Source organism: Glycine soja, chromosome 5 (assembly GCF_004193775.1).
Source record: "Glycine soja cultivar W05 chromosome 5, ASM419377v2, whole genome shotgun sequence".
Lineage (NCBI taxonomy): Eukaryota > Viridiplantae > Streptophyta > Magnoliopsida > Fabales > Fabaceae > Glycine > Glycine soja.
In genome coordinates, this window is record NC_041006.1 from 30,659,257 (window position 1) to 30,677,420 (window position 18,164).

Sequence of the window (18,164 nt, forward strand, 5' to 3'; positions counted from 1 at the left end):
CCTCAGGAACTGAGACACCAAAACCAACCACGCCATCAAAATAGCAACACCCCATCACATTAAATGAACCTTCATTTATTCATATATATATATATATCATGAATCAATTGACTTAGATTTATTTCATCATAACTAATGATTTAGAGTTCAAATCTTTAGATATGAGACAGAGTTTTGCTTTTTATAATAATTATAGTACATGTTTAGTTTTCATTTGAAATTGTTACATTGAACAATGAACATTCTAATGCAAATTCAACGGATAAAAATAAAATGAAAATGAATGAAAGGATTTTGATCTTTTTTCAGAAGTATTTTTATCTCAAAAATTATTTTTCCCCTGATTTTTAAACATGTTCATATTCAATTTAAATATGATTATTTTTTCATTGGAGGATACAAAGATGTGGTCAAGATAAAAATAAAAGTAGTTTATAGTTTGTCAGTGTCACCAATAAATTTGAGAGAGAGACATGGTTTTGGTCTTTGAAGTAGCATTAGCATCCAGTGTGCAAAAATGAGGCCTGTTGCGGGATGCAGCACACTGCTCTATTTTGGATAGCAATAACTAATTGTTATTATTAATTTAATATAAGAGTGTGACTAGTAAGGTCTAATAGTAAGGACTAAGGAGTGTGTAGTTTCATAAAAGAGAAAAGGAAAGGAGGGAAGGAGCGTAGAATAAAGCAAAAGCGAAGGTCTTTCTCATACACGGATCCCCATGGAATGCGGGAAGGATGCCTAGCATTGCTTGCTGGAACACATTCTTTTTGTTTAGTTTAAAGGAACTTGCTTTGTTCCCTTTAGAAATCTGTCCAACGAAACACCCCTTATATACATTACATACAAGCCAACACACTCACATATAATAGAGGGAGAGAGAGAAAGAAAGAGAGTTTATAGATGATGCAGTTTCTTGCAGGACCTCGATAGATTTGTTTACATTGTTTGTTAGATTTGGCCCAGTCAGACAAAATTATTTATTTAGCAAAATCCAAAGGAAAAAAAAAATTGGTCTAAATGGTGGGGTGGGGATGCTAGAGAGTGGATATGGTTTTCCAATGATTAGTATTTGAGTAGAAAGTATATTTCTCTTGTTTGGTGAAGGAGGGAGTGAGTGTTTTGTTAAGAGAGAAAAAATGAAGAGTATGGAAAATGATGACAATGCTGACCTTAATAATCAAAACAATTGGTTGGGTTTCTCACTCTCTCCTCAAATGCATAATATAGGAGTTTCTTCACACTCACAACCTTCCTCTGCTGCTGAAGTGGTTCCTACAAGCTTTTACCACCACACTGCTCCACTTAGTAGCTATGGTTTCTACTATGGACTTGAAGCTGAAAATGTTGGATTGTATTCAGCTTTGCCAATCATGCCCCTCAAATCTGATGGCTCTCTCTATGGATTGGAAACTTTAAGCAGGTCACAAGCACAAGGTTAGTCCAAATGTGTTTTTTGCTATGTTTTTGGGAGACTTGTTTTTTAGTGCGTGTGCACTATACTAATTGTTGAACCTCTTGAGCACTGTTTTTAATTTTTATCTATTTTTGTGAAGCAATGGCTACTACTTCAACACCAAAACTGGAGAACTTCTTAGGTGGGGAAGCCATGGGGACCCCTCATCACTACGAATGTAGTGCCACAGAAACAATGCCTCTGAGCTTAGACAGTGTTTTTTACATCCAACCCTCACGCCGTGACCCAAATAATAACCAAACCTACCAAAACCATGTTCAACACATTAGCACCAACCAACAACAACAACAGCAAGAGCTTCAAGCATATTACTCTACCTTGAGAAACCATGATATGATATTAGAAGGGTCAAAGCAAAGCCAAACTTCTGACAACAACAATCTTCATGTTCAAAACATGGGTGGTGATGATGCCGTTCCTGTTCCTGGCCTCAAGAGTTGGGAAGTGAGGAACTTCCAAGCTAGCCATGCACATGAGTCAAAGATGATTGTTCCTCATGTGGAGGAAAATGCTGGTGAATCAGGGTCCATTGGATCAATGGCTTATGGTGACTTGCAATCGTTGAGCTTGTCCATGAGTCCTAGCTCTCAGTCTAGCAGTGTCACAAGTTCTCACCGTGCTTCACCTGCTGTCGTTGATTCTGTTGCCATGGATACTAAGAAAAGGGGGCCTGAAAAGGTTGACCAGAAGCAAATTGTTCATAGGAAGTCCATTGACACCTTTGGACAAAGAACCTCCCAGTATAGAGGAGTAACAAGGTTTATTAGTTCTCTTCTGCTAACATCACATTAATATGTTTATGTATTTTGAAACAATAATAAAGCTATAATAATATAGTTGAGCAAGTTGTTTGTGACTTTGTTCACTTGATTTGCCTAAGATTTTGTGTCATGGTTCATGGCTTCATGCATGAGCATCCTCACTTAATTAACATCACATTAATATGTTCATGTATTTTAAAACAATAAAGCTATAATATAGTTCAGTAAGTTGTTTGTGACTTTGTTCTCTTGATTTGCTTAAGATTTTGTGTCATGGTTCATGCATGAGCAATGAGCATTCTCAACACATTTAACTGTTCATCTTCCTTTTTGTGTTTTGTGTTTTATGATTTCTCTTTATTTCTAAAGGGTGTTTGTGTATCAGGCATAGGTGGACTGGGAGATATGAAGCTCATCTTTGGGACAACAGCTGCAAGAAAGAGGGGCAAAGCAGGAAAGGAAGACAAGGTAAGAAAGGGACTATATTCCCCATCACTTTTTCTTTTGTTTTTCTCTTGTGCATATTTTTGGTCAAGCATCTATCTATTTGAGTTCCAATGTTCCTTTGTAGCAAAGATCTGCATTTTTTTTAGTCATCACTCATTCTTTTTTGGTTTTATAACTTTGCGTTGCGGGGAATGCCACCGAAATATACGATGAATCTCAGTTTATCTAGGTAAGGTTTCTTAAGACCTTAATATCTTTTTATTTTCTTTTAATTCAGGTTGAAATTCTCAGAGCTTAGATTAACCAGACAGTTAAAGATAGATATCAATTAATATAAATGCTTATGATGTTAACAAAAGAGGAAAATTGATGTTTATTCAAGTCATTTCGAACTTTTGATTTTAGGGGGTTATGATATGGAAGAAAAAGCTGCGAGAGCTTATGATCTAGCGGCACTCAAGTATTGGGGACCCTCCACTCACATAAACTTTCCTGTAAAACTAATAATATATTTCTTTTTTCTCTTCCATGTTTCCACTCTCAAGTTGCAGTAACTGTGACTAAAATAATAATCTCATTGACATTTTTTTCTTTTCCATTCTCTTCTAATAACAGTTGGAAAATTATCAAAATGAACTTGAGGAAATGAAGAACATGACTAGACAAGAGTATGTTGCTCATTTGAGAAGGTAAAATCCTTGTTGTTATTTATCATTTGGAAATCAAATAGTAAACAACTATTTTACTTAATCATAACATCTATCACTTTTGTTCATTCAGAAAAAGCAGCGGATTCTCAAGAGGGGCTTCCATGTACAGAGGAGTAACAAGGTCTCATAGGCCAACAACCACTCAGTATATAATTACAATTTAATTAGTAATATACTAATATTTATATCTGCAAATGAAATTTCTAAAGTTTTTTCAAACTTGGTTCATTTGGTAGCAGACACCACCAACATGGAAGGTGGCAAGCTCGAATTGGTAGAGTGGCTGGAAACAAAGATCTATATCTTGGAACCTTTAGTGAGTTCTTTCGTACTCGTTGTATAACTCTTTTTGTTTTGGTTCTGAATGTACTTTTATTTTTTTACCTTATTTGCATGCATCAATGTGTTCATGTACCAATAACCGTGTTTCCCCATAGTAGTAAGCTGACAGAGAGGATGCTTTATGACTTTGAAAACTTAATCTTTGTTGCTCATCTTTTGAGTGACGATAAAGCTGATCATGAGCCACTTTAATTTTGTTGAGGACTGTTAGTCCCTGAGAGTCAGCTTTTACTAATGCTGTTATTCAGAATAATATACAATAAACATATTAATCTTATCCAATGTTTGTAGCATAGAAAACAATAAACTCGTATGTTTTTGACCAAATAGTACCTTTCCAATGTGTCTGCCCCCCAACCCCCCCCCCCCCCCCCTTGTTTGTTGTCACAAAAATCTAATCATTATTACTGAAATTAAACTCTAGGTACACAAGAGGAAGCAGCTGAAGCCTATGATATTGCTGCTATAAAATTCCGAGGAGCGAATGCTGTAACCAACTTTGACATAACAAGATATGATGTGGAGAAAATCATGGCAAGCAGCAACCTCCTTAGCAGTGAGCTAGCTAGGCGCAACCGAGAGACGGACAATGAAACTCAGTGCATTGATCAAAATCACAATAAGCCTTCTGCATATGAGGACACTCAAGAAGCTATTCTAATGCACCAGAAGAGCTGTGAGAGCGAAAATGATCAGTGGAAGATGGTTCTCTACCAATCCTCTCAGCAACTTGAGCAGAATCCACCAACAATTGAGAGTGACAGAACTAACCAGTCCTTCGCAGTGGCTTTGGACAGCATGTTTCATCAGGAAGTAGAGGAATCAAGTAAGGTGAGGACGCATGTGTCAAATCCTTCTTCATTGGCCACAAGTTTGAGCAGCTCAAGAGAAGGTAGCCCTGATAGGACAAGCTTGCCAATGCTCTCTGGAATGCCTTCAACTGCATCAAAACTATTGGCTACTAATCCAAATAACGTGAATTCTTGGGACCCTTCACCCCATTTGAGGCCAGCACTTACTTTGCCTCAAATGCCAGTTTTTGCAGCTTGGACAGATGCATAGTTCATAGCTCAATAGTCCTTTTAATTTTTTGTTCTCTCAAGTGAAATTTCAATCCTTTTTATTGTCTTTTTTTTGCATGCATGAACAACACAAGAGGAAGGGGTTGTAGCTAGTCAAATGGAGGGTCTAAATATTATATCATCACATCACTGTCAGCAAGTTTAATTTAAACTTTCAAATCATTACATTTTAGCATTTTACTAGTTAAGAATTCCTGAATTTTCATTTTCATTTTCAATATATCCTTGTGGCCAGATTTTGTCAATTCATTCATTGATAGAAACGGACGAGAAGGGATATAAAAAGGTTATGATTGAGAGGGTGAAATTATTAAGGCAATATGGGGGGAGACACCATTCAATATTCATCATTAGTTCCAACATTGTTGGTCCTCCTAAGTACAGAACCCAGCTCAGAACGTGTCCCAATTAAGCAGAACTGGGCCTGAGATATATATGCAATTTTAATTTTAATTTATCCCTTTGACTGTAATGATCCTCTTGATCACGTCATTGCTACTGATTCTCCACGTCCAGGGTCATCATTACTTGCACTTTTTTATTGCTAAACTTTGTCTAAAGGAAGCAGATATTCCCTTACCTAATTAAAACAAAAGGCAGTGGGTGCAAAATTAGATTCCCTCAGAATGACTTTATGTGATCTGATTGATGACTTAATGGCATGCATCGTATTACAATTTGTCTGCTGCCTTAAGGAAAGCCACATAGTTGGAAAAACTTTTCACATATCTTTCTTATTATATTATGTTATGAGCACTCTAATGATGATATTGGCTCCTTAAAAGCAACCTTGCCTATGTCCAGTGTGGGCTTAGCTATCTTAAGTGATCAAGCTCACTCGGCACGGGTACGTTCACACTTTAGTTTTTTTTTTTTCTTCTCTGGTGCCCATGATCTATGTTAACACATGTCATAAGGGAGGAAAATAACCTGTAATTGACCCCTAAGACCATTTTTTGTTTGCTTGTATTCCCGTTTGAGATTCAAATTAACATTGAACAAGAAATTACATTGTTTAAAGTAATATATACATCTTAAAGAAAATCATTAATTTGGTATAAAAAAGGTGATAGCTTAGGTAGGCACCCCAAATACTGTTAGGCATGACGCCAAATGACATGTTGAAATTATTAATAGAGACTCACTCAAAATATTATTGAGCATGCCTAAACTACAAACAATTTTACTTGGTTGCAATTATTTAACTAGTCTCTTGACACCAAAAGATTTCCTGAGGAGGATTATCCACCAAACAATATTTTAATTGCGTTAGGAGAATTAAACCCGCATCTACAGAGAAGATGAGAGTTAACTATTTTTAATAACACCGATTACTATTATAAAATAGTCCTTTTTAACTAAAATATCGTTATCAAGAGAGTTAAACTTTTAAAGTGAAGTCATCATTATTTTTTTAAAGTAACAAAAACTATGAAATAAAAGTGGCTGATAATTTGAAATGGTGAGAGCAATTGAAAAGCTCTAATATGATTAGTATTTCGTCATCCCCTCGTGGGCGACTCATAGTAATAATCACCATAAGTTATCATGCCAGTGGTTGTGATGCCAAAAGCCTTTGGTTAAGACAATAATTATGCATATACAGTTTTCTTCTTTTCTTTCCTCAGCAGTATATTCTGCATACTTATCCATGCCTCTCAATATACCATCACACGTACTGTTATTCTGACAAGCTTGTATAATGTATAGTTACTGAAAAATTATTGGCATGACAAGGAAATCTTAAGTATCCAATTGGTCACGCATACACATATATATATATATATATATATATATATATATATATATATATATACACACACACAATGTGTCAATGTGAAGACTACACCACCACATTCTTGGTGCAAAAATAGTATATACACTGTTAACCAAGGACCCTTTTGTTTTTTCCTTTTGCCTTTAATTAAGTGGGCGTGCCCTCCCAAATTTAAAAAGATAAAGTTAGCATATGGTAGCAAAATACCCTTACAAGGCAAAAAAGCAGCAAGGAAACAACCATATAAAAGAGAAGCATGCCGACGGCAAAATCAACGTGGACAGAATCAAGAGAGTGACACATTATTATGAAGTCAACAAAGATCAGCCAGCCATGCAGAAGAAGAATGGAGGCATTTGCAATGTGTACGGCTTCATCAAAGAGAGAGTTTGGAAAAGTTTTAAGAGAAAAAAAATTATACACTCATAATCTAAAACTATCTTACACCATCATCCTATCAAAACCCACTATTTTTTATAATAAGTTATTGACTTTTACAAAATTATTTTTAAAGTCATATAAATAATAATTTGTTGTTAGATGATCATATAAAATCAATTAATAATCATTAAACTCAGTTTATATATATATATATATATAAAAGAATGATCTACTTATTCTAAAAGTAACTTTTTTAAGGTTACTTTTCATTTTCATCATTTATTTTATTAAGATCTAATTGTTATAATAAATAATTAAATTTAATAATTGAATCTAAAAAAATAAATGATAAAGATGAATAATAACTAGTAAAATTATAGTTAGAAATAAGTGGATCTTTTCTCATTTATATATATATATATATATATATATATATATATATATATATATATATATATATATATATATATGTCATGTCCAAGATATTGTGCATAAATACAATGCAGTGGTTTAATTCAACTTTCACCTCTTCTGTTCGTGGATCCTGCATTTTCGTGCTGATGATTATATCACCGGATTTGATATCATTGGAAATTAGAGGGACTTTTAACTTTTGCGTTCATTGTATATAGCTGTAATATCAGCAATTTTAATCATCTGGGCCTAGCATTAGGGAAAAAAAGTTAACATTATAGTCAACACATGTCCCAAGCAATAATGCAAAGAAGTCAAAATTAAAAGATATGGAAATATAAGATTGTGGTTATTATTATCCAGCTTTGATGATTTGAAGCAAAAATATTATCATCATTAATGGCTAACATCTTATCAAAACGTTGAAATTGTAATACATAGTTTCTGGCATACAGAATAGGGGTGGGAATAGCGAGGTCGGTCTACAGGGGCCTACGACCTGACCTACATAAAGTCTGACCTGAACTGACCTATTTAATTAAAAAAGTTAGACTTAGACTTTTTTAAAAGCCTATTAAATTAAATAGACCAGGATTAGGCTTATTAAAAAGTCTTATAAGCCTGATAGGCCGGTCTATATATATATATATATATATATATTATTTTTTGGATACAATTAATTTTTTTTGAAACTATCAGACTTTGATTACATATTATTGTTCCATAATTTCTATTCCTATAATCAAGGACTTTAATTACAATTTAGGTGTGAGTCATGTGTCATTTTATATTCCTCATTATTTTGATTGACTTTCCTTATTTTTTTTAACTTTCCTACTCCATAAAATATTAAATATTTATTGCGAAGAAGGCTTTTAAAAAGGCTATCAGGTCAGGCTTTTAAAAAGGTCAGACCGAACAAAAATAAAAGCCTTTGATAGGCTATAGGTCAGGCTCAGGCCTCAAAGATTCATCGTAGGCTAGGCTCAAACCTTTCAAAGTCTGGTCTGGTCTGGCCTATTCTCACCCCTAATACACACTACTAGAAAATAAGGTTTCAACATCGGTTATTTAAAACTTTCAACATTGGTTATTAATTGATGTTGAAAGTACCGATGAAGAAAGTAGTATCGTTAACATCGATTTTTCAAAACCGATGTTAACTAATAAATACAACATCGGTTATTTAAATAAGCGATGTTATATGATAAGAATTATGAAAAAAAAGTTATAAATTTATATATCAACATCGGTTTTTAAAAAAACCGATGTTGTAAGTGACATTTAACATCGATTTTTAGAATAATCGATGTTAAATGTGACATGTGACATCGATTTTTAAAAAACTGATGTTGTAAGTAACATTTCACATCGGTTTTTTAAAAAGCTGATGTTGTAAGTGATATTTAACATCGGTTATTTAAATAGGTCATGTTATATGATACGAATTATGAAAAAAAAAGTTATAAATCTATAAATCAACATCGGTTTTTTAAAAAACTGATGTTGTAAGTGACATTTGATATCGGTTTTTAAAAAACTGATGTTGTAGGTAACATTTCACATCGATTTTTAAAAATACAACATCAATTTTTTTAAAAACCGATGTTAAATGTCACTTACAACATCAGTTTTTTAAAAAACCGATGTTAAAAAATGTTGAGGTAAGTGACATTTAAAAAACTGATGTTGTAAGTAACATTTCACATCATTTTTTTAAAAAATCGATGATGTTTTAGAAATTTTTTTAAAAAATGATGTCTGTTTTTTCAATAAATCCCAAAAATAACCTGCAAATTTTAAAATTGGACCACACAACATATAATTTTCATTCCATTTTGAATCAGTTTTTACCAGAAAATTCAATGAGAAATTTACTAATTACTATGAATTTAAAACATATTTAATGTTGAGACATGAATTGTAAATTAAGTAAGTAAATATAAACTACAATTACAAAATTGTCTAAACATCTTAAGTTTCATTTTTCACTTTCAAATAGTACTTTGCCCACTGGTTGCGAAGCGCCTTCAATCTTTCTGGTTCCAATGGTTTAGGATCAGTGAAATACTGCATGATATAATAAAACATAAGTTAATAATATATTAGCAATCATAATAATATGAAATTCGGTGAATTAAAAATTATCATTTCCCAATTATTCTGAAAATTTCCTAAGATTATAGTTGGCATCCAGTGCATGACGTAATACCCACACTCAGTGCTTCCTTTTTGTCTATTACACTAAATACATTATTAAATTTAGATATGCAACGTTCAGTACAAATTAGTCTACACAGTACTAAAATATAAGTAAAAACATATTGTTTAAATAACTTACTTTAACAACAATCCACCTAGCAGGAGGCTTGGATTTACTTTGTTGAGTATCGTCAAGTCCTTTCAAAGCACTATTGAATACAAACATAGATTCTTATTGTACATTTAAAATTTTGATTTACCTGACTAATGCTAATGCAAATGTATTGAAAAACAACACTGACCTATTAATTATGCCTTTGAGGTAGTTGTCTGGCTTATTATGCAACGAACAAAACCAAATGACAACATTTTCCTTAGGCAAAATGACGACCATTTGCCAATGTGCACTGCAGTGGAGACCAATATAGGTTATTATACTATTATACATTATTTAAATTCATTTGTTGAGTTTAAGTTACCCATTCAGGTAGGCTCCTAGGTACACATCCCGTTTTGAATTTTGCATCCAGTTCTTAATGTAATTTTCTGATTCAAATTGTGATTAGTCAGATCTCTGGATAGACTGTGGCTCGAGGAATCCATACACATCGATATTCCCGGCTCGCATACTTGTCTCAGTCATATGCCTATTGTTATTAACACAAAGTAAATTATGCATGAAGGTAAAACAATAAATTAGGTAATTAACAATAATCTAAATTGACTTACAGAATCCACAACTATATAACAGATATGCTGAGACATTGACCACCGTGTGCAATTTCAGACAGATCTTCATGTTTTATGTACAAGGGGAAGTTTTCATTAAACAGGCCAAACAAGGTAGCATCCCACAACGACCTCATCATCCGGCCTATCTGCAGGTTTCGCGAGTCCCACAGCTCCCTGTTTATCCAACATAATTAATTGACATAATTTAATCACAGTAAACATTTTAATTGGAAAAATAAACATTTAATGACACTAAAATACCTGTTCTGATAAACGCTTGACAAGATGTATCGGCCAAGCAAGGAATGTGTTAAGAGCCTGTCTCATGACCTTAACCTCTTTAGTAGGTACAGGAATGGGAGCATCTGCATCTCTAATCTCCTCAACACCAACCTTGACTTGATCATGCAACAAAAGAATGTTATGAATGGTTGTGGATCCCTCATAAACTCTTCCTAGGACAACCAGGCGAGAAGGATATTCTTTAATATACAACCCGCATTTGTATGAGTCACCGGTGTCTGGATTGTTTCCTGAGGGATCAACACAACTCTCATTTGTCCTGACACGAACAGCTGAAGGACCAACATCAGGTTCAAGAGGCAGTGCGAGTCCCTGTGATTGCATTTGGCTGAGGGATAACATTAGCCGTCGAGTGACTTTTTCAGTGATTGAATCCTCCAGTTGGTCCTTGATTTGTTGCGTCAACTGTTGCAGGTATTCGGGAGCAATGGAGGAGGTCCTTGAAGCTGATCCAAAGTATTGCTTGATGGTTATACCGACTCCTACAGCACGCACACGACCAGGGTCTTCTGGTCACCCAATGGCAGCAGTCAGTATATCTTGACGTCCATGGGTAACAAAGGAACCCTGTGAGGCCTGCTCCTCAAGCGCATCCTGTGAAGAAAACATTTATTTTATACTTAATCACACAATAAAAAAAAATTACAATTATGAATTGAAAGTGACTTACAATCTTGTCAGCAATTTCCTTTGCTGCTTCAGATGTCATGTCACCAGTTTTCTTGGTGTGGGCTAACTTCCACTTCACATGTCGTTTGATGGGAGATGGAGGATCAATGACGGTGTCAGTGCTTCCGGATTGAGTAACTTCCTCTAGTTTTTTCTTTCTCTTCTCATCCATCAACTTTTTTTCTAAATATTCATAACCCCCACGAGACATCACGTGAGGGGCAGTGTTTTGTTTTTGGACAGCTTGTGCTTTTTTTCGCACATTCTATAAAAATGAAACATCAATGAAACTCATGATTACAATGTATTATAATAAGTTCATTTAAAGTTAAAAAAAATGAAAATCACAAATTAGTTACCTCCCATGAAGGGTCTCTACGGCTCTGACAAAATTGGGCTCATTTCTCTTTGCTAATGCCATACATTTTGCATACAGTGTCATCGACACTATCTTTGTCAGCTGTAAGTGCCCATTTCGACGTCAAATCAAACTTAAATTGTCTCCACCGCTCCCCCACAGTCTGAAGTATTTTCTTTTTTGTCCTTAAATCAGATGCTTCAGGGATATCAAATTCAGCCTAACAAAGAGTAAATTAGGTTTTATTAATACTAAATTCAAATATTTGGCTAACAAACAATATGGAACATGAAATAATACATGATACCTGAATATCCTCCCATATCAAATCCTTCTGAGTAATAGGGACATGCTTCCAATTTTCGTATGTGACATCCACCTTATCACGAGCAACGATCCCTAAATATGTTCTAAATTTCTTGTTGTGGAGAACGTCTACTTTGCCAGTAACAGGATCCACATGGACAAGGGGTACCTCTGCCCCAACTGGTCTAGTCGCCAATGATCTTAGACATGAGGCCTTTCTAGTCCGCTTCAATGGTGGTGACGACGAATGCGATGCTACACCAGTAGAAGGAGGAGGAGGCGGAGGAGAGTTTGGTTGTGTAGTCATTTGGCTGTAAACAAAAAAAAACATTAATTCAATATGTTATAAAAAATAAATGCGTATGAATGTAATTAAATGAATTTAAATTAAGTACAAAATAAAAAAAATTACATTAGACAATGTTAATTAATTCTCCTTCATCGTGATCATTACGATTAGCATGAACATCGTCAGTTTTTTCTCCGACGACATTAGGTGACAGTTGTGTGGACAAAGGACTAACATAAGTATCAATGTATGAATAATCATCTTCAACATTGACACCTATTATTTTCCCATATAAAACCACTGACCACCTTTGATCACGAGGGTCTTCGACATAAAATACTTGTTTCGCTTGTTCTGCCATAATAAAAGGATCATTCTGGTAAGCGAGTTTGTTAAGATCCACCAACGTAAATCCCACATGATCGGTCCACACACCGGTAATACTGTCAACCCACTTACATTTGAAAACACAGAAAGTGAATTTGACATAGTTAAACTCCCAAATTTCTTCAATGAAACAAAAGTAAGGGATGAAAGCTACACAAGGATTGTCATCATGTACACTAGCGAAGTGTTGAGATTCAGCCCTTAGGGTAACCCCACTGTTTTACATTGTACTTTTTTGGTCTTGTGCTTTTGTATAGAAGGAATACTTGTTTATATCATATCCTTGCCAAGTTATAACATTTCTTTTAAGCCCATCTGCTAGCTTTCTCAACATTTCAGAAGCATTATCATCAGCCAAGATTGTGTGTTTAAACCAATCTAGGAAAGTCTTGTTATGTTTTTTCAACACTGAGTTCTTCGACATTTTTGGATTACTTTGTTTGACTAAATTTTCATGACAAACTATGTATGGCAAAACTTCATTACTATTATTCAACACATACAAGTGAGCTTGTTGCAAATCTTCTACACTTGGAGTGATAACATGCAGTCCTCTTGAACCCTTACCTCTTACTCTAAACAAAATTCAATGGCTTCTTCTGCAATGTACCTTTCAACAATAGATGCTTCAGGACAGTGTAGATTTTTGGTATACCCTTTTAAGATCTTCATGTATCTCTCAACCGGATACATCCACCGCAAATAAACAGGACCATAACATTTGATTTCTCTAACTAGATGAATAATTAAGTGAACCATGATGCCAAAGAATACAGGCGGAAAATACATCTCCAACTCACACAATATAATAGCAGTCTCATTTTCCAGTTCGTCTAACTTCACAGGATCAAGAACTTTGCTACATATGGAATTGAAGAAAAAGCGCAGCCGAGTTATGGCAAGCCTGACTTTGTTAGGCAAAATGTCTCGTATGGCCACCGATAACAATTATTGCATCAAGACGTGACAATCATGAGACTTTAAGCCTACCAACTTAAGATCCTTCAAATTCACAAGGCTCTTAATATTTGAAGAGTATCCTTGTGGAACTTTGACCCGTCGTAGGCACTGACAAAAACTGATCTTTTCCTTTCTGGACAAAGTATGACAAGCTGGAGGCAAGTATATTTTTCTACCATCAGACCTTGGATGTAACGACGCTCAGATACCCATCTCAGGTAGATCTTGACGAGTATTCAAACCATCTTTCGTCTTGCCGTGAATGTTAAGGAGCGTCCCAATGAGACTATCACATACATTTTTCTCCACATGCATAACATCAATACAATGTCTAACATCTAGATCAACCCAGTACGGAAGATCAAACAAAATCGACCTTTTCTTCCATATGCAAGTTTTATTTTTGTCCTTCTTTTGGATCTTTCCAAATATTGTATTTAGGTGTTGAACCCGCTGGAAAATCTGGTCACCAGTCAACGGTACCGGTGCATTTTCATGCTCTTGACTTCCATTAAATGCTTTTTTCAATCATCGGTAAGGATGATGAGGTTTAAGAAAACGTTGATGCCTAGTGTACACTGTTTTTCTTCCATGTTTCAGTTGTATGTAGCTTGTGTCTTCTTCACAAATGGGGCATGCACGATGGCCCTTAACACTGTAACCGCTCAAATTCCCATATGCTGGAAAATCATTAATGGTACAAAAAAGCATTGCACGCAAATTAAATGTCTCATTTTGAAACCCATCAAACACTAAAACTCCTTCGTCCCACAACTTTGTAAGGTCTTCAATCAAGGGATTGAGATAAACATTGATATCATTTCCTGGCTGTCTTGGGTCCGTTATCATCATAGACAACATCATGTATTTTCGTTTCATACACAACCAAGGAGGAAAATTGTAAATCACTAGCAAAACTGGCCACGAATTGTGTTGCGTGCTTAAACTGCCATATGGATTCATTCCATCAGTGGCTAGTCCAAGCCTAAGATTTCTTGCCTCTTTGCCAAAATCTGGATACAAACGATCTATCTTCTTCCATTGCAAGGAATCAGCCGGATGACGAAGCATTCCATCACAGTTTCTCCCATTTGCATGCCATGTAAAGTCTTTTGCGTCGTCTCCATTAGCAAACAGACGCTTAAACCTTGGAATGATCGGAAGATACCACAACACCTTCGCTGGGGGGCCCTTGTTTGAGTTTTCATCACTACTACACTTCTCATCATCCTTGAGTTTGTACCGTGATACCCCACACCTAGGGCATTTCGACATTTCTTGAAATCGATGTCTGTATAATTCATTCGGGCAAGCATGAATCTTCTGATACTCCATACCCATGGGACACAATATTTTCTTTGCTTGATAGTAACTTTTAGGCAATGTGTTTTCCTCTGGAAGCATGTCGTGCACTACTTGAAGCAGTGAACTAAAGCTTTTGGCACTCCACCCATATCTGGCTTTGATATTAACCAGACTTAAAACCGCCAACAACAGCGTCAACAAATTCTTGCACCCCAGATACAAAGGTTTCTTTGAATCAATTTGTAATGTATCATACATAGGGGCATGTGCTTGCTGAAAAGACTCTTGTCTAAGGTCACGAATCATATCCTCCAAGCGATCTCTCATTTCTACATCAAACGGTTCGGATTGCTGCCCACTCTACATGTCTGTCATTTCACCATGCCATATCCACGTCGTATAATTCCTCTTAATTCCATCACACAACAGATGCTCTTGTATGTCATCTAGTATTTGTCGTCTTCCGTTCAAACAATTGATGCAAGGACAATAATATTTTCCATCTTCATTCGGTTGACCTCTTTCTGAAGCTAATTGTAAGAATTGCTCGACGTCTTCCTCATATTCTGGGCAGATGCGACTTTCATTCATCCAACTTCGATCCATCTAAGTAATAACTCGGTCATACTCTCAAAGTTATTCGATGCATGAAAATCTCACTTTTTTATTATAGGTGTGGCCCTATCCCATTTGGGAAGACCGTCTTTTATGGTAGCTTCATACATCAGGGTTAATTCTATTTTGTTAAATTTGACAAAATTTTGGCAGCATTTCGCATTGGTCTCCAAGTACACAACATGAAATCGGTGAAATTAATTTTCCGATAATACAGTATGCACCCAGAGAACAACTAGAAATGCATTACCAAAATTTCATCAAATTAAACAAAATAATTTTAACCTTAACACATGAATCTACCATAAAAATATCAGTCTCCCCAAACTGTCCAAACGGACAATTCAAGATTAAATACAATGATTAATGCAAACTGTCCGCAAGAATCATTGCATCCAATCTCAAACGGGAATCTAAGGTTCACTCATCATGAAAATTTATATAGCATATATCAATTGTCATTAATGGCAGTGAACACGTAATAAAAATATTCATTGGTAACAAACATTTGTACCTGTGATGATGAGCAGTACGGTCCAAAATGAAAGCAAGAATCAAAGAAATAACTGAATGAACACCTACATCAATCATCATTCCGAAAAACAGATATCAATATGAATGCTACACTCAAACTCTGAAGAAGAATAAAGGATAATATGGCGGAAAGGATACAGTGTTGTTTGCACCCAAACTCTTACTAATGTGGCTAACATAATTTATGGAAAAATCATTTATTGAAAAATCCACAAATAGAGCAACATAATTTCAGGATCACTGTAAGCATTCATTAGTTTCAGTCACACAATAGTTTAACTATTTTGTCACATTACATAGAAATAGTTTTAGTCAACTATTTTTTATTCTGGAACAATAAATATAAAGTATCAAATCATTTAACCCATAACTTCATGTGATTCATGTCATATGGGAGTCAAAATTAATGGGCAATTTGTAGTAGACTATGATGCATGCATGTAGCCCATGGATTATGGATAGCAATCAGCAACTAGTATTTTCCGAAACAGGAAGAAAAATATGCAGCTACACATAATCCAAGTTCTTGACAACAGTAGTGCTAATTAAAAAGTATTTTACATTTTTAAATATAATAAAAAAATTTATGGAAAAATATTTTTTATGCATTATATGTAGTTTAAGAAAATTGCTTATCTAAAGAGTTTGAATTATATTATAAAACTTTAAACTTAAGCTAGCTTTTGCAACCATTCTTTAGACATGTAATTTAAGAAAATTGCTTGATAAAAGTTTACACTCTAATGTACATAATTGTGCATTACTAAATCATTGAATATGAAGTTGTAATAGATAATTTGGTAACAGCGTAACGATTTTCATATCAATAATAGCATATTAAATCAAAAGAATAACATCTATAATTACAACATGTTAAAAAAAAACTAATTGTAGTGGATGAACAATTTTTACGCAAGTACTATACTCTTCTCCAAGATAATTATTTGAATATAGATATAAGTTAAGAACCACATATGCAAGAGTCAACATAAGGACCCCACTCTCCCACTTATTATGTGGTGAGGCTAAGTCATCGTATTGTGTATAGACAAATTTCCCATGAAAAGGTAAGAAGCACTAACGCCACTTCCCAAAGTTGGATGATGCTAGAGATGAGGAGAAGACCCAAAAAACAAAACCAAAACACCACGTCTCTTTTTGGTTTTCATTCAATAATACACCTCTTGGCTCTTGTCGGTGGCCGATGGGTGAGAACAGAGAAAGACCCTTTTATTATTATTGAAGTCCAAACAATATACAAGCATGGAACAAGATCGATGGTTTGAGCTCATCGACCACGCAATTCAGAAGCTTGTACACGACAACACCAACAAAGTCCAAGAATCCCTCCATAACAATGATGCTCAATACCAACACGCTCTTTCCCACCTTCTCTCTGTCTCTCAGGTATATTTGCAATTCATGCATATTGATATGCTCATATGCAAAAACTAGTTTCAAATTTTATTCTTGCATATGGTGTTTGTTTATTATATGCATAGTTTGTCAATCTTCCTTAAAAATTTATTTTAATATTAATGGTATGTATTGAATGTTTTTAATGGTTGAGATAGGTAGCACTGACACAGAAGTGCTTAATTTATTGGCAGTTGAAAGGAGAAGAGATACTTGAGCAATTCGAAGCTTCTAGTTCTTCTGAGCCGGTCGCTTCTATAACTCAGGAAACAGAAAGTGAAAATGAGGATGCTGGGGAAAGTAAGGGAAGTGAAAATGATGAGATAATCAAAGAACTGAAGAAGGTGAAGAGGCAAAACTTCGTGACTCATTGTCTAAAAACTCTTTAGATAATCCAAGTTCTTGACAATTGTAGGGGTGCCATGAAACGCAGAAGTGTGTCATGTGTGTACTGCTTGGACGCAAAAGCCAGAAGAATTAAGGTGGGGATACAAACAATGTTTAGTGCTCTTTCATGAAAATGAGCATTCCAAATATAATATAAACAGAGATAAAAAGAGGGAGAATAACTTTTTGGTGGGTTAATGATCAAATAACAATAAATATAAAAGTAAATCAAGAAAAGCACATTTTCAGCATTTCAACAATTCAGCATTTCAGCATTTCAACAAAAAAGAATAACACATTTTCTTTTGAA

At 34.8% G+C, this 18,164-nt stretch overlaps 1 protein-coding gene and 1 pseudogene across 4 annotated transcripts; both read left to right on the forward strand.

Annotated features, from left to right (window-relative positions):
• Positions 1 to 634: 634 nt before the first annotated feature.
• On the forward strand, positions 635 to 5,039 carry LOC114412502 (AP2-like ethylene-responsive transcription factor ANT). 4 transcript variants are annotated; one of them, XM_028376427.1, is made up of 9 exons: positions 635 to 1,437; positions 1,557 to 2,235; positions 2,624 to 2,706; positions 2,906 to 2,914; positions 3,091 to 3,179; positions 3,301 to 3,374; positions 3,466 to 3,540; positions 3,632 to 3,711; positions 4,162 to 5,039. In XM_028376427.1, exons 1-9 carry the CDS (start codon positions 1,140 to 1,142, stop codon positions 4,797 to 4,799), a joined length of 2,025 nt encoding a protein of 674 aa, XP_028232228.1. In that variant the 5' UTR covers positions 635 to 1,139; the 3' UTR covers positions 4,800 to 5,039. The 4 variants fall into 4 exon arrangements, with proteins under 4 accessions (XP_028232228.1, XP_028232229.1, XP_028232230.1 ...); XM_028376428.1 differs by having other exon boundaries at positions 3,635 to 3,711; XM_028376429.1 differs by having other exon boundaries at positions 636 to 1,437; positions 3,466 to 3,516.
• Positions 5,040 to 17,283: 12,244 nt separating this feature from the next.
• On the forward strand, positions 17,284 to 17,985 carry LOC114411286 (annotated as a pseudogene).
• Positions 17,986 to 18,164: the final 179 nt, after the last annotated feature.